This window comes from Coturnix japonica, chromosome 10, assembly GCF_001577835.2.
Source record: "Coturnix japonica isolate 7356 chromosome 10, Coturnix japonica 2.1, whole genome shotgun sequence".
Lineage (NCBI taxonomy): Eukaryota > Metazoa > Chordata > Aves > Galliformes > Phasianidae > Coturnix > Coturnix japonica.
The window spans coordinates 6,142,530-6,169,551 of record NC_029525.1 but is presented as its reverse complement, the minus strand read 5'-3'; the positions used below and the strand labels follow the sequence as shown (position 1 = coordinate 6,169,551).

Sequence of the window (27,022 nt, the reverse complement as noted above, 5' to 3'; positions counted from 1 at the left end):
GGTGATCTAGTCCAGTATTGTGTTCCACATCTACTTTTGTTAAGCCATGTTTTGAATACCATCTGAAGTATCCATTTCATTCCAATACTTAGAACAGAGTTGGTTCATTTTTTCTAAAGCTTGTAGAGTAAGGAAGAAACATCTTTGTGATCAAGCATACTTTGATTCCTATGTGACTCCTTTCTTTTGCTCTCTATGTTTTGTCCTGAGGTCACCAGTGCTTAATGACTATAAAGTTAAAATATTTGGAGCAGAACCTGATGTAAGGCTTCTTAAGTACCTCAGATTTGGTCATCCTCTGTAAGGAATTTTATGGAGATGTGCCAGAGAGTGGTTAAGAATAAAAGACCACCTCTGTCTTCTGAGTGCTTTATGCAGGCAATCAGGGCCTGGCTGGACCATGCTCCAAGCAGCATGATCTAGCTGTGGAGGTCCATTTATTGCAGGAGAGTTGGACTAAATGACCTTTAAAGGTTTCTTCTAACTCTGCAGATTCTATGATTTTATGGTTAACCTATTCTGTTTTGTCCTCATTGTTTTCTCAGATGATTGCAGCTGGATATTAATGTTTCTTTGTTTTTTTTTTTTTTTACAAATTCTAGAAACATAAAAATTTGCTATTTGGCTTAAGCTTTGAAGACAGGAGTCAATCAGTAGCTGTCACTCATTGCTAACCAGTTAGTAGGATTGCAAGGGAAATAATGAGGGCAGAGACTAACGAATTCTCTGCCATAATCACAAGTCCTCTGCCTGCAACTTGAATGGTGCTGACTGGTAGCTGATCAGATCAGGGATACATCTCTGTGCTTTTGGGCAAGATGCCTTTTTTGTAGGAAAAGATAATAATTACAAACATTCTCTTTTCTGCACTATTTAGGAGAAAAATATTGTTTGAAAGAAGTGAATTGGGATTAAAGGCTTTTCACCAAGTGTCACTTTCAAGGATAGCCATCTCTCAAATATGGTTCTGCTGTGTCCTACTTGGGGCTGTACGAACAAACCTCATGGTTATGTTATGAATCTATTGCAATATTTCCAGCTACAATGCATCCATTCTGAGGTTTCAGGAGTGGCTGCTGTTACTAGGACAACACCGGGGTGTTTTGGCTTAAGGTCTGAAGTCCTTGAAGCTCTGAAAGACATAGGTGGTGATAGACAGTATTTCCTCCATGAGCCTCATCCTTGTATGCCCGTACTCTGCAATTAGCATTTAGGAACATCTGTGCTCTGTCTTATATTAGCAGGTTGTAGCACTTCAGTAAAACGGTTGCAAATACTTTCTGATACTATTTTTTTGATTATTGTGTTGTGCTGCTGTTTGGCACAATGATTGCTGCATTATGTAGACACATGGCTTCCCTTTACTAGCTAGTGGCTTACTTTTACTGTTTGAATTTCAGTTGCATGGTAACTATTTTCCATCTGTACTGGAATGTAGTTAACAAAGTGTGCCTCCAGGTACATTTTCATGTATAGGTTTGGCTGGAAGGCCTATGATGACTTAATTAAATATTGTATGTAGTTGAGGGTATTTGGAGAATTTAAAGCAGAGATCACCTTAGAGTTTACAGAGCTCTTGAGTTCTATCTGGTGATGGAAGTCACCTTCTCTGTGACAACCTGACAGTTCTGACAGCCTTTGAGACTGTATGAGCTTCAGTAGAGCTAGTGCAGAAATAAGGTGTACAAAGGAAAAGAACTAGACAAGGTGAAGATACTCTGTATTAGCTGAATGTATCCCAATCTCACAGCCCTCTGCATGTGGCTGTCACTGTGTGTGGAAGAGCTTACAGAATTGTCACATCTTGAAACAGTAAACATAATAGTATACGCCATACTCTCAGTTTTGGCCCATTCAAATCCTTGCAGCAATTAATAGAATAGGAGCTCTCTTACTGACTTGCTGAGTGACTCTGAGCCATTTCTCATCTGTTTCTCTCTGTTTTTCTTCAGCTTCTTGCTCATCTTATCCATTAGGCTTGGAGTTTTTAAAACAGGAACTTTCTCTTCCTGTGCATATTTATCTTGTGCCTAACACAATGGCCTTAATCTTGGTTGAAGCCTCTTGGTGATACCAGAAGACAAATAACAATAGCAGGAGCAGTAGAAGCAATAACAAAGTAGGTGGTTTAACCTTTGATGTTCATTTCCTGAGACATCTCCAGATACTGGAATACAGTCACTCGTCCTTATTTATCTCTGTGTTGACTTTGACTTGGCATATTGTCATACTACAATGACATGTCACCAGCAGTCCATGCACTGGCTGGCTCTTCCCATCACTGGTCATTTTTTATTCCATGTAATTGCCTTTCATTTGCAGTTGTTATTTTAGAAGTGACCCCTAACCTTGTTCAAGGAATGAAATAATGGGTAGATTGAGGTCTGAAGATAGTATTATTATTATTATTATTACTGCTTCTCTGAGCACATGAATATTAGCAAGGGCTGGTGCTGCTGCTCATCTGCACCTGCATGGAAGAAAAACTTGAAAGTTGGGGTGTGGTGTCGGTGGGTGTATTTTTTTTTCCTGTTCTTACCCCCACCCTCCTCCAGCTGGTCCCTCATCCTGCTTCTCTCTTATATTTCAGTTCCTCCTGCACTCACTTCTGTTGTATGGAATTTGAGGTTTCTCAATGTGCGTTCCCTGCCCCCAGCCTGCACATTCCCCACGGACCCAGCTTCCTCTCGCACATTCCACACCGGAGCGTACCACTCCAGAGGCAAAGTGGGCTCAGGGAAGAGTCCATTCAAGGCTTCTGCATCCCAGGCTTGCTCCGTCATCCTCCTCACCGTGCGAGAGCACTTTCACTAGTGAAAATGCAAAGATAACAGTTCTCATGGCACTGTGAATTAGAAATTCCTGAAATATTTCCAACATCAGCCAGCAGAAAAAGCGGGGTGATAGAAAACAAATGGTGACAGGAAGGCAACAGGGAAATAGGGAAGGAAGTTTAGGACTGTAGAGGCTAAGGCAAAAAAAAAGGGGGGGAGAGAGAGAAACAATAAAGGCAGGAGATGGGGAAGAAAGAAAAACTACAACAAAACAAAGATATGAAAAGCTGAGAAAATTTAAGGGCAAATCAAAGAATGAACAAATGAAGCATGCAGGCTGTAAAATGAAATTAAGTGCTTGGAACAAATATTCTGGTAGTGATCAAGGATAGAGAGCAGATGCTGAATGTGAGCGAGAGCCAGAAACACAACAGGGATTAAAAAAATCTGTCAAAAGATTTGGGTAAAATTCTTGTTCAGTTCATATTTGGTTTGATTTGAGTAACCCATCTCTCATTTTCATCTCGGCTTGTCCTCTAGGAATCTGGTATATCCCACAGCAGATTATTTTATTGAGAACTGTTGCTTGTGTTTGCTTCTTACTGCTTTTTAATCAGTACTAATTGGGCCTGTCATCTGGGTAGGTCCAGGATGTAAGTGTTGCGACCTTTGTGGGAGAGAGTTTCTTCTATCACTTAATGTGTTTATGTTTGAAATCTATGCTCAAACAGTCATCTGAACCTGCCCACATCTCACGAGTACATGCTGTTTCTGGGAAGTCTGATGTTTCTGAATGTCTCTCAGTCACTCCCTATACCCACCCTGTGAGAGGGGAAACCCAAAGCAAAATGAATTGGTGTGCTGCTATGGGTAACTCCTGTGTTAGGAAAAGTCATTATATAACCATTCAGCGTGGCACAATGAGCAGCAGAATGGTACAGGCAGCAGGGAACTGTGCCAAATAAAGGTTTCTCCCTCACAAATTTAAAGACTGATAGCATACAAAACTTCATTTATGAGCTGCTCCCAGTTACATACCATCTCTAGATTGGAAGCTGTCTTTCTTTGGTACTGTACTTTTCCATACAAGCTTGAGGGGAAAGTAATTTAGTCTAATAGAAGCCACCCTCATTTTAAACAGGCCTTGATTTAAAGCCGGAAGTAGTTAAATGTAATGAAGCCCTCAGCTTCTGCACTAGGATCAGAGCCTATGTTATTAACAGCCATACATACACGTCCTTGTTGCTAATGTGTCACTACTGAATTTCTTCCAATCACGGTCAATTGTGTTTTAATTCCTGCTGGCTGGGCTGCGTACAGCTCTGGTAAAGGTTAGCAGCTTTACAGCAGTGGTCTGAAAAGAGAGAAAAGTCAGTTTAGGATTGGGGAGTTCATGAGATTTCTGCTTATGAGCTAAACAAGGCTTTTTCTGCTCTATTTCTTTTATTGGTTTATGTAGCAGTGGACTGCCAGTTCCCAAGTCTAAACAAAAGCCTTTAAGGCAATAATTCCCAAATTTCCTTCTGACAATGAAATTTTAAACAGAGCTTGTATTTTAAAGGAGCTAACGTGCTGCTGACAATCTCTTCTCTACCCCTCACTCTGCAATTTCATCAGTTTTTTCTGGGTGTTCCTCGGTCCCAAGCTCAGCGTGGTATCTACAGTGCTCCTTCTGTGTGGCTTTGTTAGCACTTGGGGCAGGGAGTCTGGAGCTTTCCTGATGTCATTGGGAATTGTGCCATTGGCTTGAACAGGGGGACAGGCTTTTTAACCTTGTGTTAACACACTGGTAACAGTAATCAAACAAATCTCTCACTGTCCCTTTCAACTTCCCAAGATCCAAATATCAGATGTAATGTGTGACGGAATCCCAAAAAGAGGGTCATCAAAACAACCGAATCACACAGGAATGCTCTGGGATCCACCCGCCAGTGTAAATAACTCTGTGACCTCTGTTTCATTATTCTTCCTTTCTGATGTCAATAACTTCCCACCACAAACGTGTACCACGAAATGGAATACATTTGAGAAGTCTACCTACCAGTATATTCAGAGGTAAAGTGAAAATGTAGCTTTACATAATATTCATATATACATGAATGTGCATTTCTATGCAGCAAGGCTGCATTCTGATTTCATAAACCACTAAGTTCAGTTCTCAGAAAGTTCTGTTAAAAACTGGATTGTAACATTGTGCTTTTACTACAGAGACTTAAGAGAACAGCCTCAGCTATCACCCCATTCCTTCCCCCAGCAGACCTTGACTGGAAGGGACTTCTTTTCTTACTGGAATCTTTAGTAAGGCAACAGTACAACAGTGCTGCAAACCTCATTACTTCTCTTAATTGAGTGCATTGATTAGCTTCCCCTTACCAGGCTCTCTGTAAACAGCACTAAGAGTTTTTCATGCAATTACTAGAAGAACATAGTCCCAATATATTTTAACAAGCAACTTGACCAAAATTACTCCAGTAAGCTGAGGAACTAGTCTAGTGATGTGTTATATTGCCAGAATTAGAAACATTTTATGAATTGCCAGTACTCCATATTGGCGCCCAGTTCTAGCCTGAGTTATTTCCTTCCAAAATTAAAGGTGATGCATGCAAGTAGATCAGAGCTTATTGCAGCACCTTTCTTTTGGCAAGGCAGCTCTTCCAGCTCCTGCAGGTCTCCCAGTGGGACAGCTGATGGGTGGCATTGTGACTCTATGGAGCTCAATTCACGGAACCCTGCAAGGCACACATATGCTTCTGTGATGCACACTCCATAGTATTTCTCATGGCACAATACTATTCTAGATGTAACATACTATATTACATATAATACATATGTGTATGTTATATGCATTATAACATATAATAGATTATACGTACATTTTGTCTTTTTATCTTTCTTTTTTGGCACACTGCATATACTTTAAATAGACTGTGATCCCTTTTATTTTTTTAGAAAATACATGAAAATATGTAGAATTAATAAAGCAATCATGAAGCAGGAGCATTCTTTCTTTGTAGGTTTGGAATGATCCTTGCAAAACCCCACTTATTTCCCAGCAGACTTGTATATCTGTTGCATACATGCAGAATAATTGAATTTCAAGGAAAGCGTTATTACAGCTCTGTTACTTGACAGATCTTCTTATTGTTTCTTCCACCATATGTAGAGATGCCTTTCCAATTCAGTAGATCTTGAAAGATCATTCGGAGGAATAACATCAAAGCATACCTTGCATAGCAGTGGAGACCCTTGTCTTGGAGAAATACTTTGCATCTCCTAAGAAGTGACAGCTATGCTCTCCACAAGAACACACGTAATTGCTTATCTGACCTTCTGTAAACTGCATGTCCCCTCCAACTGGCTCACTCTCCCATGTTTATGGGAAGGCCCTGCCTGACAGCCGCAGCCCCATCTCAGCACTGCACAGCAGACCCTGTGTGCTCATGGCACCCATGGACCATGTGTGGCCTGGAAGCACCCTTAATCTTCCTCAGTTTCCTACAGTGATACAGCAGAAGCAATCAAAAACAGAAGGTTAGAGTAACCCAGCCCAAGCCATTGGGGAGACCCTGGTCTGGCACACATGGCAGAGCTGAGATGGGCTGCTCAGCCAGAGTCACTGGCACTGATAGTTTTTGGCTATGTGGGCAATGTTGAGCTTTAATTAATACTGGTTGTATTACTTCCTTGTTCTCATGTTTGCACATTTCACAATGTAAAAATTTCTTTAAGAAATCATGTAGGTTTTTAAATGCAATGTAATGAGTCTATGAAGGTATAGTTCCTTTAACTATAAGTTCCCTTAAAATCCATCATGAAATCCCTACCTTTTCGTCACATATGCACAGAAAATAGATGTACACATCTGGGAACCCAGTACCATATTCAGTCAAATCTTGGCTCACCTGAATAGATTTTAAGCAAAACACTGCATTTATTTAAAAGAAATGCACAACATATGTTGCATTCCACAGTAGTATTGGTGTTTGTTATGTAACAGCGGGGATGTTATTAGCTACGATCTACTAAATTAAGCATTACAGATTGCAAGTCCTGTTTAATCTGATAAGATCAAGCTTACTCTCTATGTATCAGTTGTTAAAAATGAGTACATTGTCATCATGTTTCACAGTTACCAGGAACATCTATCTTTGCTTTTCCAACCTGGAAAGCAGAAATGAAATGCAACCCAAATAAGGAAACATAAAAGCCAGACAGCTCCTGCTCTCAAAGCAGCAACGCAACACCCCTAAAAATACTCCTCCATATGAGCATTTGTTTCTCAGTTCAGGAGGGAGTCATCTCTCTCGCAGTGCTCCTGGAGGCCTCAGCACTTCTTGCTTGCTCATCCACCCTCAATGGCCTTGCAGCAGCTCAGCTAGACCTGTGCATTGCTCCTGTGTGCAGAGAGCACCATCCCTGCTTGGGAACACCTCGTATGGGGTCACACCAGGGCCATACTGGGAGCTCTGGAGCAGGAACTGTGGGTGGGAATCATGTTTGAGGGTGAAGCCTATTCTTAACAGTCAAGCCCAACTGAAAGGGCAGTTTGCTGCTCCTTGGAGGTATGACTCAGCCATGGTGGGAAAGGCCTCCTTGAAGTTGAGCTGGGTGGTGGTGATTTCCCTGATGGGCAGCAGTGCTGCTGGGGAGCAGCCCTCCGAGACCCAGCAGGGCTGTATGGGTTAGGCATGGAGTGGTTGGAGGCTGGGGCTTTGAGCTGGAGTCTGCCTCCAGGCATAGCCTGTCTTGTTCCAAAATGAGTGTGTGGGCTAAAGCAGAGGACAGCATGTTGACACTGGTGAGAGTATTAGAAAGTGGGTACGTGCGCAGAGTAACGAGACTCGAGACAGGATGGTTGTGTTTCTTTGCCTAGTTCAAAAAGTGCACACGCTGAAGAAGCTTTTTGCAAGAGACCCCCAGGAAAAGACCCCCCAGGGGCTCCTCACTGCAGTTCCTGAAAAGTACGTGGGCACTGGGGGCTGGAGGCAGCAGGGCAGGCAGGCCGAGCAGGTGCTTGACACCTGATCACTCCTAGGGGCTGTGCGAGGCAGATGGGGACAGAAGTGGTGATCCGTTCCAGCATATTAAAAAAAGCAGCAGATCGTGTATTCTCTGGCTGCGTATGTTTTCTGAAAGCAAGATAAATCATCTCGTATATGGGGCTGCTTTATTTTCTTAAAAGCGTGTACTGAGTGGTTAAGCTTCTTAATAGCAACTACACACAGCCTGACAGCTGGTATTTTAATGATGATACAAATGTGTAAAAAAAAAAGTAACAGATAATCTAATTCCCTTAATAAGTTACATTAAAATCGTGTACGTACATGATGCAAGCGTTGTAGTTGTTTTCCCTGTTTATAGCAATCTTCCAGCTGTTGCTTTGCTGGGATTAATTTGTCTCCAGGGGATTTCAACACTATCCTCCCTAGTGCATGTTGAGAGCCTGTAATGTCATGTAATCGGGACCATATTATTTTTGTCAAAATCTCTGGGAGTGATGTAAGAGGAAAAAGGAAACTAGCTAACTCCCAACCATTTGACCAGAGGTTAAATTAGTCTTGGCCTTCTACCAGCTGGACCCGAAGCTTTTCAGTCAAACATTTGTTCTGCCCTGCTCAAAAAATTTCTTGTCTTTTCTCCCTTCTCCTCATTATTCCTTTATTTCTTTATTTTGCCTATGTCACATGTTTCTTTAATGCTGTGTTCTTGTTGAGGAATACATGTCTGGAACAACAGCTGTCACCTACTGGGGTCCATAATAGCTATGGGTTCTAATTGGAGCAACCCATGCAAGCAAAAAAACTCCTTGTGACTGAAATTTATGTAATGGCCCTTTGTTCAACTCCTGGTGCCTTCTGCCTGTTTGCATGATCTGCTGGGATCATGCCATCACTATGTCTTGGTGGTAGGAAAGTCACTACAGACTATTTCAGACCATATGCAGTCTGAGAAGCTTCTAGAAGTAAAAAATAACCAGCATCTGTCACGTGTATTCTCATGTGTACTTCTACATACAGCGTTGTATTCTGGTATGGAGTTTTTTCACATTTGTGTGTACATATAAAAGGCAGAAGACTTGAAGGTTTGTGAAGGTCTTTTGATTGTTAGGAAATAGCTTCACTGTAATTGCAAAGAGCTGATATTGAAGAGCTTTGTTCTATAAGCAAGTGTTGTCTGAAAGGATTAGAAATAACATTAGCCTGGCCTTTTAAGAATTCTGATTGCTTATCACCATTCTTCAGTATGGAGAATGGGTTGTGCTGCCACTTTCCAGAGTCTGCTGGACCAAGGCAGTCATGGCAAGGAAAAGTTACTTGGTGCACTGTACTGTGGGACAGGTTCAGAATGTGAATGAAATGGGAATGAACAGGAAAAGAAATGCATTTGGGTGCTTAAAACCTGATGGGAGTTCAGTGATGTTCAAGTCTTTGCAAAAGTTGAAGCTGTTTCTCACTGTCTTCTTCTAAGTGCTTTTTTGCTCATGCCAGGTTATATATTTCAAAGGTGGATTGACTCTCATGTATGTAATCTATTATCAAAAACCTCCCTATTGTGAAAACTGCAAAAAGTTCAAATTCTACTGGTAGCCAGCACAGACATAGTTTGACTGTTCCAAGAGGAGAACCATAATCGGAAGATGCTGTTGATGTAAATCAGAGTAGCACATGCTGATACTGGGTGGTCACACAGTGATGGCCATATATAGAAACCTGACTGATAGACTTTGAAGAATAGTTATGATACTAATCCTGGCAAACACTCATAGTAAAAATTATAGTAGTTGTAAACTGTGTTTTTCGTCTAGTGAAGCCAATTTCTGAATGCTAGATTTGGATGAGAGTCACGAGCAGCTCTTGATGAAAGACTAAGAAAATGGTCGAGGCATTTGGAAATTATACTTGACTCTTACACTGATATACTACCATATAATTTAAGCTTCTAAGTAGTAATACTTATGTACTTTTTGAGATTCCTTAGGACAATCTTTTGATCCTTGTAATCAAAGATGCAATTAATTGCTGTTACACATTGGTATGTTTTCTAGTTTGTGTACTCTTGCAGTTTGTGTAGTCAGAGATTCATTTTCTTTTGCCTTATCTCTGGTGGGTGGAGTTAGGCTGCCTCATGGGAGGTAAGGCTTCAGGAGTGACTGCGTAAATTGTTCTCCCTGGAAAGAAGTTGAAGCCTGACTGGGGAATGCTTCCTACTCTTGGGAAGAACGCTGCTTGCACTGCATCACTTGTATGCAGTATCTCGAGCGCGTTGCTGTAGTTGTGAATGCAGCCAAAATGTCTCTTGTACCTGGTACCTTCTAGGATTAGAACTGTGCTGCAAAAAGGAAATGCCAGGAACTAACAACAAGAGCAGACAACTTGTGGGATTAAACTGCGTGCACCCAAATGAAAACACTGTAGCCTGAGTGCATGTATGCATAGAGATAAAAGAATAAATGCATAGCTTAATGTTCTATTTAAGGAAAGTACAGAAGTTGCCACTTGTCTGTGAGGAAACAGGAAACAACGCACTGAATCTGTAGTAAAGTGGGGCAAGCGCTGAGAAGCTCATTTGTCTGGTGAAAGTTGATGGCATTATTTATTAAATGGGAGATCTTGCAGTGAGTATAAATATGTACAAATGAATGGTTGGTGTGGCTATTTGGAACAAGAAAAATTAGACCCCCTACTTAAGGTCTTAAAAGATCATTAGTTCCTAAGAATTTCAAGTGCTTTTCCCAGCTCATGCTTGTCAGAAGTGAAAAATATTTCAATTCTGCTTCTACAAATCTTTAGGGAAACAGAATTCCTCTTGTGAGCATTTTGTCACTTCTCTGTATGTGTTTGCACATATTATTTTCTTCGTTATGAGAGTGTATTTATGGTGTTTTTATGCAAGCAACATAGCTCAGGAAAAATCCAGTACCAAGCAGGGCAGCTGAGCAGGGAGTCAGGAGATCTCCCTTTGGTAGCAGATTTTGCAGCTGATTTTCCTTGGGATGAGTTACTGCATTTGTTTTTCTCCTTCAGTTCCTTGTCTGTGAAATGGCAATAGTCATTATTTTTTCTGGCTTTTCATTTCACATGGGAAATCTTCAAGGCCCAGACCAAGTCTGCAGTGTTTATTGAGGGTGGTGGGGCCCTGGTTTTCATTGGCTGCATGCAAATAATCACCTGATCAATTAATATTTATTTTCTTTTGTGCCACGATGTGCATGGAGCATTGACTAAGATATGATGCATAAGAAAACAAGTATTGTTATCCCTGCAGGCCATTGCAGCTGAAATAACTATTTTAATAGAACTGCCAAAAATGAGTGCTTACCTTGCAACTCTGAATCTCTCAGTTCTGTAGCATTGGGTTCCTAACATCCAAAACACAGTCAATATATTAGTAAATGTATTCCATAAGCAGTGTCCACATCTACTTTTCTACAAAGAGAGGACAAGTTTCTTTCCAGGGCTGAATGTCTTGAGCATCCTTGACCTAAATGAACAATTGAACCAGATCTATGGATTTCGATTCTGCCTGGACTCTGGAATAATACATGAGGTTTGTGTAGCTTGATTTTGTATACACAGAGGAGTCTTTCTATCTAGGTTTCTAAAATTAATAGGACTTAGAGGACATGATTGTAGAAGGGCTGTGCAGGAGGCGTGATGGAGTGCAGGACTTGGAGCAAGGTGTGAGGCTGCACAAGGTGTGCTGGGGACTGCGGGGAAAAGAGGTGAAAGTCTGTTCAAGCCACACATTTCCATTTCCCTTCTGCTTTCATCATTTCATCCTGGTTTATCACTTATTCTCTCTGCTCAGCAGTACTGCAGTTGTTGATCTTCCCTGTGACTGTAATAGGAGATAGTTTGTGATTCAAGGTGAAGTGTGCAAACATATTTTCCAGTACTTAAGTAATCTTCATGGCAGGGAAAGACCTGATAATGGATGGAAACCTAGCAAGTTTTTGTGATCATTATTATTTAATTTAAAGATCATAGAAACTCATTTGAACAGTGAGTTCAGGCTGTATAGTACCTGCCAAGCTGCTGCTTGCTTATCTGATAAAAATAGATTACAGAATCACTTGCTATAAAAGAAATGTTGGACTGGCCATTTCCCATTTGTTAGAGTGTTTCTTTGCAGTTGAAACTAATTCTGAATTGCTGAACACTGCTTACTGTAACAGTCCTGAGAGTCAGTTATGTTCACTGCCTTGGGCAGTCTAAATTAACTGAGGAACACAATGTGGTGAGAAGCTGCTGCCCAGCTTGCCCAGTGTACAGTGGCAAAGCTGGAAAATGCCACAAGAGACTGCACACAGGGAGGTGAAACATCCACGCTTGGCTCAGCTGGAACCTTTGGAGGGGCATCATGTACTCCAAGAGGAGTGAAAATGAGGAAAAAGAAGTCCATTAGTGACAATAACAAGGAAGATAAGTCAATTGTCCTGAAACGTTGTATGAAAAGAAGACAAATTGGAAGAAGACCATCAATTTATTTTCCTTTGTCAGGCAGAATCTGCTGGCGCTTCAGCATCCTGCTCTGCTCTGCACTGCAGTTCTTAATGCCAAACACACATTCACAACTAATGCCTGAAATCTACCTTTGGTCTTCCAAGCTTTGTGTACAAAATGCTGAGAGCAGCGACTTCATTTTGGTGACTTAAAGTGCTGCCCCCAAAAAGGAAAGGAAAAAAAAAAAAGAAAAAAGAAAGAAAATACAGAGCAAAGTGTGCTCTTTTCCTACTTATTTGTCAGAGTTGTAGAAACACTGTGAAATCTCTTGGCCAGTAACCCTAAAACTTTTACAGACTTTCAGCAAAGTGCCACCACCCAAGCAGCTTCTGCTGTCCGCAGTATGAATTTTGCATGGGAAAGAATGGGGGCCCCAAATGTTTGAAATGGCGTGCTAGAAGGCTGCCTGGTAATTAGTCTTCCCAGAGTGGACATTGTAAAAACAAATCATGGAGCCATTTGTTGCTGTTCTACCTAAGAACACAGTTAAAAGAGTCTCTATGCCAAAACCCTGAGAAAAAAACTCAGGATGTTCTTTGTGTTTTTAAAATACAAATGATCCAGCAACCCTGTGTTTCAGCTGAGTGCACCAGCCCTTCTGTAATACATGTACAGATCGCTTTCAAGGAGGAAAGCAGGTTGAGAAGCAGGATTTGTGGTGGTTTTGTTACCATGTTTTTGCATCTATTAGACTATAAAATTAACTTAAAATAATTGGTCCAGAGCCTTAGCAATAAATGTGCTCCAGATGCAGGAGCTGGGAGTGTATTTCTGTGTTGTCTGAAAGGCTTTGGGCAGATTGCAGTCTGCTGTCATTTTCCTAGAAGAGTGAACTGAAATGGCACCAGAGAGGTTCACAAATGGCGGTGGTGAGGAGGACTGGATATACATTATTCCCTCAGAAAACTCCTGTAAAAATCCATTTAACCCATGGCATTTCCTTGGCATTTTTTTCCCATTAGTGTCTGGCAAATGGTGCAAGGGAAAGACTCCTAGAGCCAGGACTGCAGCAAAGATAGAACTGTGGATTTTGCTGCAGTTTCATTTATGGGAAGAGGTGGTTCTGTATATGTTGATGTGGTCTCAGACCTGCCTTATTTATCAGTCCTCTCTAGGAACAGTTTCCTGTGGCAATGTTGAGAAAAGTGGGACAGACTGTCAGAAATGAGTCCATTGCTCCAGCTGAGCTCCATGCAGGACAGATGGGGCATGGTACTCTCAGTAGCCTGGCTGGACTTTGCCCTGTGCAGGATGTGGCAGTCCCCGAGATGGGCAGTCCTGCTGCAATGTAGCATCCTAGTGCACTGCTGAGGAACCAGGGGTCCTTAGCTCTAGGGACATTTATTTCTTTAGACTATGTACTTTTCTCCCCGATTTAGCACTCAGGTTGTTTTTAAGAGACACATGGCACTGGAATAATGAGACTGGAACAGTAAGGCTGAAGACTTCTGTGCACTTTTTGGAATACTTGGTTTGCATAAAGACTGTCTGATTAGTCCTGCAGCAGTACAGCATGTGGATAGGGTATCCCACTATCTAGCCCCATGTGAGAGCCACCCTTTTGCAGTGAATGAACAGCAGGGAGTTCTGACCATCAGATGCAAAGGGAATGCTTTAGCCATCCTGCCTAATCGGCAGTTTGTTGTGTCAGGGGTGGTTCAGGTTGGGTGTTACAAAGAATTTATTCTCAGAAAGAGTGGTAAAGGCTGCCCTGGGAAGTGACAGAGTCACCATGGCTGGAGGTTTTCAAGAAAAGGGTATATGTGGTATGGAGTGACATGGTTTAGATGAGCTGACAGTTGGACTAGATTATCTTAATGAAGGTGCTGCAGGAAACAGGAATTCAGCCACACATAAAGAATGGGGAAAAAACCCCAAATGAAATGAATTATATTTGTACAAGTTACACCAACCTCATCATGTGGGAGAAAGAGAGCGGCTAAGCAAAGTCATTAGAAATGATAAAGCTGTGTGTGTTTGTGTGTATGTGCCTGAGTACTTTGACAAAAGCGAGCCGTGGATTGTTGAGAGGCCAGAGCAGCTAAGTTCTTGCTTTCTTACATAGATAAATTGCCAAAGGAAACATTATCCAAACAGTTCCACTTCAAAGGCAAGAGACAACCTTCGGGGAACTTGCGGTACTTTCAATCTGGCCAATAACGAAGTGTAAAATGTAAAATATACATGTTTAGGAAGTAGGACACATGCCGTTCAAGACAGGCCTTTCCCATGCTCTCAGACCAGTGCAGCTTCATTTGATGTGCAAATGCATGATGTGTGATCTGTCCTGGCAATGCGCTGCCTGCCAGCAGCACAAACATTTCACAAGCACCCTTTTGGGTTCCTTCGGCATGCTGTGTGTGCGGCCTCCTTGGCAGTCACTGCAGCTTTTCTTACCGTGTATTGCTGTTGTGGCTGTACAATCCAGGTTTGTTTAGCAGGTCTCGTCAAGAGACACCAGGCAAATAAAAACATCTCAAAACTAGTAGGGAATTGCAGGATTAGGTGATAGATACTGGGATTACATGACAGTACAATGAATTGCTGCAGTAATGCTCTGAGGAAGACATCAGTAACACAGAATTCATCAACCCTTAAGCCAGATCGTTGCAGCAGATGTCCAGCCTTCCTGTGCACTGGGAACTTCTGAGCATTACATCTGAGGGCAAGGGACCTCCAGCATGTGTTAATACATGTCACCTGGAATTGGGTGCAGTTGTGCTCCCTGGATGCTTCCTGGCACTGCAGGCACAGCCAGAAATAATGTGCACTGTGCACAGTGTGGGGCAACCTGTCTCTGTCTGATGGAATCCATTCTATAAACCTGTGACCGGTAACTCTGCAAATGCTCATGACAGAGAAGCAGTGGCTCATGAGTGCAGTCCTCTTTAGGAGTGCTTTGAATGGTTTTAACTTTGTTGATAACAGAAAAAGATAGTTGTGGTCTTCACAGTGCAACTGGGCTGTGTAGTACCGGTGCTGGAGGTTGGTTTCTAGCGTGGGTTCTGCTGTCTGAACTGTTTAAGAATTAACCATTCTCACAAGTCAGTGATGTGTTGGCATGCTTTCCCCCTCAATAGTAAACTGAGGGGATTTGGGGCACAAGGCAACAGCTGTAGTAATTTAGCCCTATTGTACAGAGAAGTGAGTGGTGTTTGTGCTGCTGTTCTCAGACAATATGTTCTCCGGGACAGGTTCTCAGTCCTGTGTGTGTGCACAGCCCACAGCTTGCTGGAGGTAACCACGCACGGATGCTAAGACTGCCCCAGCATCGCAGCTCTGGCTGTGCAGACAGTGCGTCCTGCTTTTCACTGCTAAAATGGCTGAATGGGTACTGCAGCCAGATGGAAGAATCTGCAGCTTATGTTAGCCTTGAATTCCAGTGTGTCAGTTCTGGTCCTCTGAGAAGAATTAGGCAATACTTCTTGAAACCAGCATCCCAGCACTGTACGTTTTGCTGTTTAGAAGATGAAAGTGGGATCCCATCACCTTGTAGTAGCAGATCCTCGTTGCACTTCAGTCACATGGTACTATATCACTATTGTCACATCAGCCAAATCCCTTCCTTCCAAATGACCCAACTTGAAAATTACCCAGTCCCCCAGTTGGCTTCAGAAGGCTCTGAGTTTTCTGGCAGAGCCACACATAGTTCATCGATACGTGTGTGCTGTCAGTGGATGTAAAGACACAGTGAAGTCAGAGAAGGAATGTGTTTAATGGGAACGAGGAAGAAAGATGCATTTTATGCAGCTGTAGTGTAATGTGCTCAGGAAAGTCTGTTTGAACTGACTGGGAATGCTGATGGCACTGAAGAGCCACAGAGGCTTTTCCTGCTTCCTGGTGGAGACAGCTCCAGTCATACCGCACTGTGAATATCAGTCATTGTGGTATAAAGATGTTAAGAGAAAAATTGCTTCCTGTGTTGATAGACTTAGCGTGCAGTAAATGGAGGTGTATGAATGCACATGTATGGTGGTTATAAGTGTAGCTCTCCAGAGCTCTCGCTGTGATCATGTAGAGAGAGAAATTGGTGCTCTGAATTCAGTGCTGTTATGGGTTTTGGGTTTTTTTTTTTAGGACAGAACAGAGAAATAAGAGAGCATTATAACGCAATGCCTCCATATGTGCAGGGAGAGCTGTTCTACACCAGCCTCTGTGGGGAGGGGGAGGACTGTTCTTTGTAAATGGGCACACATAAAGGTGTCAGCGCTATTCAGGTCGTATCGCATCCATTGCTTTGTCTGAAGGCCACAGACCTGCAATTGTTGCCCCTTTTCAGATCCCTTTTCCCAGCAGCAATGCACCAACTCTCACTTTGCTGTACCTGTGTACACATTTGTTGATAGGTTCATTCTGACTGGCTGGGGGCCAACAAGATGTTAATTTACCGTGGACTGAAATTTGCTTTCATTAGATGACAGTACTCCACACTTTCCAGGACAACCTTCCCTCCTTCCATTTCCTTTAAGAAAAGCTTTCCATTGCTTGCGCCTGTGCGACTGTTTGGGGTGGTGGGACAGGTTGCAGGTAGGTCAGAGGGACGGAGGGAATATAGTGCTGGTTGCCTGCACAGACCCACAGCAGTGCTGCACATGGCACTGGGTAAAACAAGCAGAAATGAAACTGCTTTATGTGTTCCTGATATTCCATACTTTCCTTTCTGAGAACGCAGTTTCACTCCTATTGTTCACTATACCCAATCTTCACCCAACCTGTTCTAGTGAAGTGACTTTATCTATAGTGACCACCTGCTCTGTGGGTTAAACCAACGGCGTTATTCTGTGTGAGGTGCAGCCATTCGGTGAAGCAGCCCAGCAGTGCTCACGGAGTAGTTACTGTACCTGAACTGGCACCATTTCACATGAGCAATGAAAGTTGTAACCGTGGATTTAAGGGACCGCTTGATGAGAGCAGTGTAGTACCCAGCCCTGAGAATTTCACTAGTGCCAAATTAACATTCGGTCTGTCCTTTTCCTCTGCTTTAGCTTTTTGAAATTAAAGACCAAGTAGAACAACACCAGTCCATGAAAAGATCTGGGTGTTAATCCGATCTTCTCTGTGACTCATGTACTGGAGACAGAAAAGACGCTGTCATTGTTTTAAACGTTATCCAAAACTCAAGCTGTGATGCAGCCGTTTGCAAGGGTGCCCCACTGGCTCTGATGATTTCAGACCTTCCCCGATAGCTAAACTTTGTGACCGTAACAGTGAGGATGAACTCTGGCCATGGCCTAGATCTGCAATTCACAACTGTTTTTCATACAGCTGCAATAATATTCTAGAAAATGTAATTGGCCTTTTACTTCATTCACTTCGGCAAATGAAAATAAAGCTACTGTGAGAGCAGATCTTTTGCTAAGAAAATATTGTTTTAAATATTTTTATAGCTCAGTCAACAACAAAGGAGTCTCACAGTCTAAAGTCTTTCTCTAAACCTTTTTAATGGAAAAAACTTCATAGAAAATATCCCTTTACTTTTTTAATAACATATAACTATATACATGATTAAAAACGGTAACAAAAAGCTGCAGGGACTGGAGAAATGCTTTGTTGGATCCATGCAGATGGTACATCTCAAAAAGGAATTCACAAATCCACGTACATCAAACGGAGCTGCAGTGACAAGGTTGGAAAAAGACATGGCAACTCTGTGTTCTTTACCTGAATGTACAGGGAGTAAAGCACAGACGTACAAATCACACAGAAGGAATACAGAGCACACGCTGTAAATGCTGTGACCACAGGAGAGCTCTTTTCTTTTTGTGTAACATAAGTAGGAAAAGGGAAATAAAATCTCCTTTGCCACATTTTATATTGCAGTTTAAAGATAACTGATTTCTTACTTGCTGTACCCTTAACTCTGACGTACGCTACAGTACAAGTCCATGACATTTGCATTTAACAACTCAGGAATATTTTGATCCATTTTCATGTCTGTGGATGTACTGTCATTTCTGAATAATATCATGTATATATATATTGCTTTAAAAACACATACACAGACTGACGTGAGTTAGAAATACAAAATACTGAGGGCTACAACACTACAAAGTGCTGGATACTCTTGTCCTGGTCCAGCAGTATATTTAGGGACACACACAACTTCAAATCTAAGAGGAACTGTTCAGAGAATAAAGAAAGGTAACGTGCAGAAGTGATGACTTGCTGAGTCAGGGCTGGAGTTTTCAACAGGCTGTAGTACAGACCGCAGCTAGGAAAACTCTTAATGCCCAATGCCATCATTTTGTCCTCAAACCCCACAGAACATATCTACAGATTATTTACTGCACTCTTAAAATACGTTGTCTTAATTCTAAGATAAAACATAATGCAAAACCATTACAAAAAGTTGGGGAGTTCTGCAGCTGGAAGGAAGGAGGAGGTAATGCTTGGTACATTAATCGCAAGTTGGAAGAGATTCTACAGGCAGCAGAAAATAGCATGGCAGGTCTTAAACATCTCACTTTTAAAAGAACTTGTTCATGTTTTTATCAAAACCCCAAATCTTTGAGAAGTACAATCCCAGCCAGTAAGCTCCCCTAAGGCTCACAACTATGGTGTAGATGGCAAGCTGTGATTTCATAAGATAATTAAATTAAACCGACTTCTTTGCTGGGTTCTTCCTGTGGCAATGAATATCGAATGATTCTCAGTGTAATCACGAACACTTTACTAGCAGACAAACAAATGGAGACTGTGTGTGCAAATGCTGGTTTAGAAAAGAAGGGAAAAAAAGCTGGAAACAACAATGACAACCACAACAACACAACTAGGCAGGCAGTGAAAGCTGAAATGCTCTGTGCAGCCTTGGGATCAGTTCCTGTTCTCTTCAACACCCTCTCACCCTGTCTGGCCATGCTCTTTTGTCAAGCAGGTAAAACCTTTTGAGTCCCTGTAGGTGAGGGAGGATTTCTGCTTGTAGCAAGCCATAAAATAATTATTACAATAATGTTTGAAAACCAAAACACCATGGGTTAAATCTCACTGGTAAGTGAAATTTGTTGTCCATATAACAGTGTAGTTCCCTCCCCAGTTTAACCTCTCTATGTGAACATGCTCATTGGAAAGTTTCCTATCTAGAATTTTTTGTCTGGTTACAATTCAGTCTTTCATTCCTTAAGAACATCCATGATACTTGATTACTATTCACTCCTAGCATTGCAGGTAAATCTGGTTTGTAAAGCCCCGTATGAAATAAGAATGTTAGAAGAAGGCAGGTCTATTTGAGAAGGCAACTCCAAAGCAGTGCCTCATTTTATTTGAAGAAGAGATAAATGTGTGTGTGCATGCATTTGCGTTCAATGGTTTTATAGCTAGAACTGTTACTGATGCCCAACAGCAACTTCATCTTGTTAAGATTTGTTTTATAAAGATGTAATGATTCTCAAGAGTTCTATGAAAACATGCAGAGTTGGTTTGCATTAGTTACGCAATTATGTGCCCAGTACATATGCTGCAACTTATTTTCTTAAATACATTTTGTGTAACACTTTTTATTCCTGAGTGCTGGTCTCCATAAAGAATAGAGAGGGTGGCATCATGTGCTCTTCTGCACTATGCGGTCTTTCATCAGTTTAGGAATTCTTCTGAGGGATCTTTATTGTCACTGTTTTAACTTCAGAATATTCTCTCAATCCGCTTTCACCCCTATAAAACAAATTACAGCATCAACTTAGACCTGAAATTAATTCCTTATTGAGCAAAACCTTGTTAAGTTCTTCCTCACTGAAGTTACATGTTAGGTCAAAAGTACAACTGATAGCTCCAGCATTTGTAAGGAGATAGATAGAGAATGACATCAAGCCTAGGAATATTCACCTTCCCTTAATGGAACTGTTAGGAGTAAATTGATGCCCTCTGTCTTTTCTAGATCCTGAAAATGTTCAACCACAAAGACTTACACCACTGGCCAGTAAAACGACTGCTAATCACTGCAGCCAAGAAAGAAAAGATCCAAACTGATCCTTCTGGAAATTGAACTGCTCACAACTGTGGATAAAGGTAAATGTGACTCCTAAACCTCTGTTTTTTTCCCCTGATACAAGTCTAGCAGCAGAAATCAACATCTGCGCTTACTGTGAAAGAGCATTCAGCCTGCTTAGATTTCCACTAGTTAACTAGAAAACCTGTTTTTGCCCCAGCACAGCATCTTATGTACAATGCTGCATACTGTCAGAAAGAAGCTAGCCACCTTCTAGGTCCCAGCCATCTGACACGTGGCTCCATGGGATACATGTTCTGCTTTGCGTAAGTGATGATTAATGGGTGTTTCTCAACACTGTGTAGGATTTTCATGTAGTCAGCTCTGGCCTGCCTCATCTCTTAGGCAACTCTACTGAGGTTTCTAGTGGCAGTGATGCGGTCTCTTGGACATCAGGCCTGCCTCCTCTAAGTACAGATACTTGCATTCTTGCTGTTCATGTGTTGAGAGATGGAGAACTGTGCTCTAATGAAGTGAACAGTTAAGAGTTCTAATATGTCTGCTGAATGCTGTGTACATAAAGCAAACAAAGTCTCCAACTCAAAACATGTACAGTCCAAGTCCATGAATGGTGGACATCTTCTACATGAACCAATATGAGGATTCATTTGAAGAAGCACTTACACTCATTTACTTCTTTTAGTTAGAGGAGTTACATTTTACACCATGTAGCAATAAGGAGCTTTAAAGGAGTGTAAATGGAAAGAAATCACTCCTTTAGACCTTTCTAAGAATAAAAGAATGTCGTAAGTAGCCTGGAAGTAAACAGAAATCAGCTGCTTTTTGTACATGCGTGCATGTTCTCTGTTGGCATGCACATATTCTGGTACATTCTGTGAGAGGGTAAAACAAGTGTAGCACATCTCAACTTTCTGAGTTCATTTTTCCCCATGTGTGATAAAATTCTGTTAATTCACATGCAGAGACAAAGTAAGTGCCACATAACACAGGGTTAGCAAAACATCACAGTGGCACAATTAAAATCTGGCTGTAATATTGTATTAGCTTAGCAATGGCACATACACATACGAACATTTTCTTGCCTATTTTTTTGTTGTTCTTTAATTGCTCAACGTTATTTATGCAGTAAAATGTATCGCTTACAGCAGAGATCTAAGAAGCCTTGGCATTTTAATAGAAAGCATGCAGATATAAGTAGGGGGGTGTGAATTAGAAGGTGATATCTGATCAAAGATGCTGTGAAGGGAGTAGAATAATTGCTCATTGCACAGTGTAACAAGCGGAGTCTATAATGTTCTGCGTCTGAGTTTCCCTGCTGTCCCCTGTTGAGAATCCACTGGAAACCAGTCTCTCCCGCAAGACTTAAAGAATAAATTTAGAGAGGGATTTTTTCAGTCCAAGGAACCCACGCACTGAGAAAGTGTGCATAGCCAGCAGAGATTTCCATGGTGTTTACAAGCAGGAGGAAGCTCAGGTCCTCTGAGGCAGAGGGTGGAACATGGGACTCACTCACAAAATCCAAACACCAAAGGTATTTTGTAGGTTATCAGAAAATAGGTTTTCAGAAAGCCTGGTGTGAGGATTGCCATGAAAAACATGTATTGTTCATGCTTAGCCTTTCCAAAGCTATGGATGGGAATCAAGTGTAAGCTACTGTAAATTCTTTTCATGGGAGCTGGGGTGCTGTCTGATTCCCCCCCACCCTCTTCTGAAAACTCTACAGTGCTAAGATGTGAATATTTTGCTTGCACAGTTAACCTCCCTGAAGTCAGTGGGGTCACTCTTGGGTGTCAGGTTACTCATGTGCTCTTTTGAGCTTAGTAGTTTTAGAATATTTTCACAATGATAAGAGTTAGATGAGCTGACATATTTATGCCAGTGTGAGATCACCTCATAACTCATGAATGTGGAGAATAGTACAAATGTGTTATTCAAAGTACTCCCTAATGAGGGAAAATATTTCAGACTACATAAGAGCTTATTTTATAGATCAAGTTGTATATTTCAACAAATTTAAAGTTTTAAAGAGTTTGACCTTTAGTTTTACTGCTGAGCTTGCCTTTGCCACAAGCTATTTTGAAATCTTAGGTGAGACATATCTGGTGCACATGCCTCCTGCAAAGAAATTAACTGAATCCTTTGTATGCAGAACCAGCCTGGGGCTGATGCAATTGCTAAACTTCTTTGTGACTGTCATGAGAACTTGAAACTGGTAAGACGTGGCGTTAGGTACATGGGACAGTATTTGAGGGCAGAGCTCCATTTCAACATATTTGGCGCTTAATTCTACATGGAATAAGCATGCCTTGTAATGGAAGGTGATTCTTTGTAAGGGATGCAAACACGGTGCATATCCTTCTCTAAGCCTGATTTAATTTAACATTGCTTATAAATGTGGAAAACACAGATAACTTTTAAATCAAACTCCAGCACACCTATATTAGTAAAGGGGGGGGGGGGGGGGAAGCAAGAGAAGCAAAAAGTGTCAAAACAGCCCTGAAACAAATACAGTGAAGTACAGAAAGAGAATCTCTATGGAGAAGTGCTGATTAATATGGATATGGAAAACTTGGAAAACATAGGTTGCAGTTGGAAAAAAATATAAAGAAATTTCAAGGATCTTTCAGAATAAGAAGTGACTCCCAGTACCTCATGTTGCTGTGTCACAATATATAGATAAATAACTAAAAATCACTTGCCACTGGCAGTGGTTATGAGTCATTTTTTACTGTACCCTGATCCTCAGATGGGAATATTTCCTGATTTTATTAAGGAAGGATTTTATTAAGTTGGAGAGCTGAAAACAGTTTAGAAAACAATAGTGTAATACTTACATCTCTCTACCATTGCCAGACATTTTGAATCCTCCAAAAGGACTTTGGGCATTTAAGGCGTTGTAGCAATTTATCCTGTAACAGGAAAAAGCATCAAGTTCAACTGTACTGTCAGAGGCACATCTGAACAACCCTGGAGATACTGAAACTGACAGAGCTAAGGATACTGTACAGCTATTAATAATAACAAACTTGCATCTTGCTGAAAAGAAATGAAGGGCTTATCCCACAAAAGCAATGACATATTCCCTATTCAAAAGGAGAGCAGGGTTTAGTTTGTGAGGACTGGAGGAGGGCTTGGCTATAGCTTCACTAATGAACTGTTGGTTAATCTGCTGACAAACTTCATGCAAGTTTATAACACAAAGCTATTAGATTTGAATTCATCCTTTTTCCACCTGATTTTTCTCACATCTGTACTTTATCTAGGCTTGACTCATCAAATTGGAAGCTATTAAGCTTAAAGGACAGCACTTCAGACACAGATGTGAGAGAAATGGGTGTCCCTTTGGTTCTTTACTGGAGAAAATATGTGATACTTTATGCCTTTGGCAGAAACCTCACAGGACTCTTCTGCTCCACAGAAAGGACCATTTGTACTCCTGCTTTGTTCTCAGCAGTGCTGTTCAGCAGTGTAAGGGACAGCCATGCTAACAGAAAGCAAGGCGCCACTTCATAGCATTTGACTGCCCTGAGCCAAGAGACAACATCCCCCAGCAGCTGTTCTGTATCTTGCGTGGTGATTCACCACTAGGATGGGCTAGATAAACACTTTTCAGACAAAGGGTGCAAAACTGAGGTAACATGATGATAATGAGTCAAACTCTTTATCTCCAAGAGCAGGAGTGTGATAACTTCTGCCTTACCAGACGGTCCCAGCCTGCATTGCTGAAGAGACTGTCAGGGCCTTGTTTATGTCATTTGTAAAGACAGCAGCTACCAGCCCGAAATCAGAATTGTTGGCTCTCTCTATAACTTCATCCACAGTTTTAAATCTCAGTATTTCTTGAACGGGCCCAAAAATCTGTAAGAAAGATGAATCATTAATTTGTAAAACTGCTCCATCAGAGGTATTTATTTTTGTTCTATTTTGCTTTTAAAATAGTCTGTCCTTTCCTGTTTTACTTTCTACTAAGTTTCATAGCAACATTTACAACCGATAAAAGCTGTCTGTAAAACTACATGTATTGCCCAAAACAGCCTTCCTAGTGAAACACGTCAATTACTGCCTTTATCCCTTCGAAGTCTGAGACTACAGCAAATGACAAAAATTGAGCTGCTTTATCTATGGTGATGCTGTCATGTGCTCTATGCATCAGCTCTGAAAAGATTTTACTCGTTGTTTTATGGCAGTAATTTTCAGTCTAGAGCTTTTGTCTTAAGTTAAAAAGGAAACAAAATAATGTTTGGGACATTTTTAAATGATCTTGCCCACGTGTGTGAATACCTCCTCCTTGGCAATCCGCATGTCATCTGTTACATTGGAAAACACTGTAGGTTCAATGAAGAAGCCCTTTCTTCCCAGCCCTTTACCCCCACATTCGAGTTTTGCTCCTTCAGTAATGCCGCTTTGAATCAGTTCCAGGATCTTGTTGTATTGTTTTTTATCAATCTGAAAGAGAGAAGAAGCTGTTTGACTTGCACTTGACAATCAACCCAGAATTAGTCTTTTAGGCAAGCCATAGCCCAGACAGTAGACTCATGCATATTTTCCCTGCTGGCTTGAGATGCCAAAGATGTACAAATAGCAAACTTACTTAAGTTCAGGAAGAGAGTTTTTACTAAACAACATTGCTGGCCTGGGTCTGCAAGTGAATATGCGATGACTGAACTCTGTCCTGTTAAGAGTTAAATGCTGCCAGGCAAATTCTGGATTGTAGAGCTGAAGCACTGTTCCTTTACCTGTGGCCCTTGTTCTGTAGTGGGGTCAAAAGGACTCCCTACTACTCTCCTCTTTGCACGTTCTACACTTCTTCTAACAAACTCTTCATAGATTGATTCTTCCACGTAAATCCTTGAGCCTGCAGTGCAGCATTGACCTTGATTGAAGAAGACCCCCTGGTGAGCTTGTTCCACAGCATAATCCACTACAAAAACAAGATAACATACACTGCTCTTAAACATTACAGACACATCTAATTTTGCATCAATTTCTGGTATATTGCATAGTGTTACACCTACAAGAGAAGCATCTGATTCTGTGATGGAACAATCAAACCATGATTTCTGTTCCACCTTCTTTGGATGTAGAACCAAGGTATCCAGGAGTCAAGCAGGAGAGGAAAATCCAAGCATATTTCCACACTCATAGAATCATAGAATGGCCTGGATTGAAAAAGACCTTAATGATCATCGAGTTTCAACCCCCCTTGCCATAGGTAGGGTCGCCAACCACCAGACCACATCCAGCCTAAAATTCAGAGCTGAATTCTCTCACTGGGTGTAACAGCTGACTAGAAAAGAATATGGGCCATGTGATACTGAATTTATCACTGAAGAGCGATCCTTTCAGCACTGCAATACTTCTGTTATCATCTGCAGCACTTTGGAACACTGTTTAAGGCATAGTCCTTCATGAATTAAACAAAGAAACAATGTTTTACTCTCAGTAAATCTCAACAGAGATGTCTTACTCTGCTTTCAGCATACTCAGGGAAAAAAATTATGTTGGGTGTTCCCTGGACTAAATTCAAGTTTTCCCAGGCAGCTCTATGGAAACTGCAAACAATAGTGGATAGGCCTGATGAACTGATACATCTTTCTCATAGCCAATTCTGGCACAATGAAGGGCTCTAATAACCATTCTTCTCTGATTTCTGTGGATTTTTAATTTTATTCTTTTTAAATATGCACTAAACTTTGACCAGCTCTGTCATGCTTTCTGCTAACTTTTGGCACACAGTGTTCCCCAAACAGAACAAACAGCTCCTTTGGAATGGTGAGCAAATTGTCTGCTGTTCTTAAATAATCAGAGCTTTGAAGTTTGAATTTCAGGTCAAGTGCTGGTGGTTGTAATTATGGGAAGGCCAGAGAGCTTTAGTATGATATATTGTGGAACCGACAGTCCCAAGGAAGACTTTGCTCTTCTCTGTGCCCTGTTAATCCCCTGTGGCCTGCAACTTCTTACCAGGTCTTCAACCTTATTTGGCAGATACAGCAGGTCACAGATAAACTACAGATGTGTGGCAGTTGGAAGCCTTTTGTCCCTCCCCAGGGAAAGACAGAACACAGACCTGCTCCCAGCATATACTATTTTACTAGAAGTGTTCAGATGATCCAATCCGAGTAAGTAGGTTATAGGGACAACTGAGACATGGTACAAGCTGGAGATGGCTAACTGGGGTAAAGGCCTGAACCTGGCTCCAGCTGACAGGAGCCTCTTTGGTCTACCAAGAAACTGTGACTACAAATTAGCTGCCCCAGCTTGGGAAAACTTTCCCATGTAAGAAAGGCTTCCACTGAGAGCAGCCAAGCTCTTTCTAGCCTTTCAGACATTGGTAATTTCTGGAAATGAATGTGGGACTGCAACCAGCTCTTGTAATATAGGCTATTCAATATAAACCATTCTATTTGCTTTTTCTCCTTAAGCAAAAAGACCAAATCTGAAATGTCTATTTCTTAGCTGCAAAGTTAGAAAACACAGTAAGTACAGTGTGAAAGGACAGCTCAAAGCAAGGTCTTGTTCATCTTAATGGGGTGATAACTTCAATACCTCCTGCTAATAACTCCTAAACATCAATGCCGTTAACTATTTAATTGCTGATCATTTCAGCAGAAACTTCCAGTCTGTTTTCATCCTGTCCTCATCTGCTGTCCTGAACCTTCCCAGGTGCCAAAAATCCCAGCTGCAGATCAGCCAGTTGCCAAGATCTTCAGCTCCCTGCTGACACTGGCAATGAGGATATTTCAATACACAATTCTTCAATTGTGAAAATGTATAAAATGGAAGTCTTAGTCTATAGCTAACAA

General features: G+C 41.4%; 1 protein-coding gene and 1 long non-coding RNA gene across 4 annotated transcripts in view; both read right to left on the bottom strand.

Moving 5' to 3' along the window:
- Positions 1–1,702: 1,702 nt before the first annotated feature.
- Positions 1,703–5,500, bottom strand: LOC107318523. Of its 2 annotated transcripts, none has more exons than XR_001557396.2 (3): positions 5,405–5,500; positions 4,008–4,128; positions 1,703–2,470 (listed from the first exon to the last, which is right to left on the bottom strand). It is a non-coding gene; the product is annotated as an uncharacterized LOC107318523 (long non-coding RNA). The 2 variants fall into 2 exon arrangements; XR_001557395.2 differs by lacking the exon at positions 1,703–2,470 and adding an exon at positions 3,070–3,441.
- A 12,243-nt stretch (positions 5,501–17,743) lies between these two features.
- The window catches only part of ALDH1A2 (aldehyde dehydrogenase 1 family member A2), a 61,012-nt gene continuing 51,733 nt past the window's right edge, over positions 17,744–27,022 (bottom strand). For both annotated transcript variants that reach the window (XM_032446797.1, XM_015872431.2), the window contains 5 exons: positions 24,956–25,140; positions 24,501–24,665; positions 23,920–24,077; positions 23,054–23,128; positions 17,744–19,924 (listed from right to left, as the gene is read on the bottom strand). In XM_032446797.1, coding sequence (XP_032302688.1) covers positions 19,852–19,924; positions 23,054–23,128; positions 23,920–24,077; positions 24,501–24,665; positions 24,956–25,140 — 656 coding nt within the window. In that variant the 3' untranslated portion in view covers positions 17,744–19,851. The remainder of the gene's footprint in view (positions 19,925–23,053; positions 23,129–23,919; positions 24,078–24,500; positions 24,666–24,955; positions 25,141–27,022) is intronic.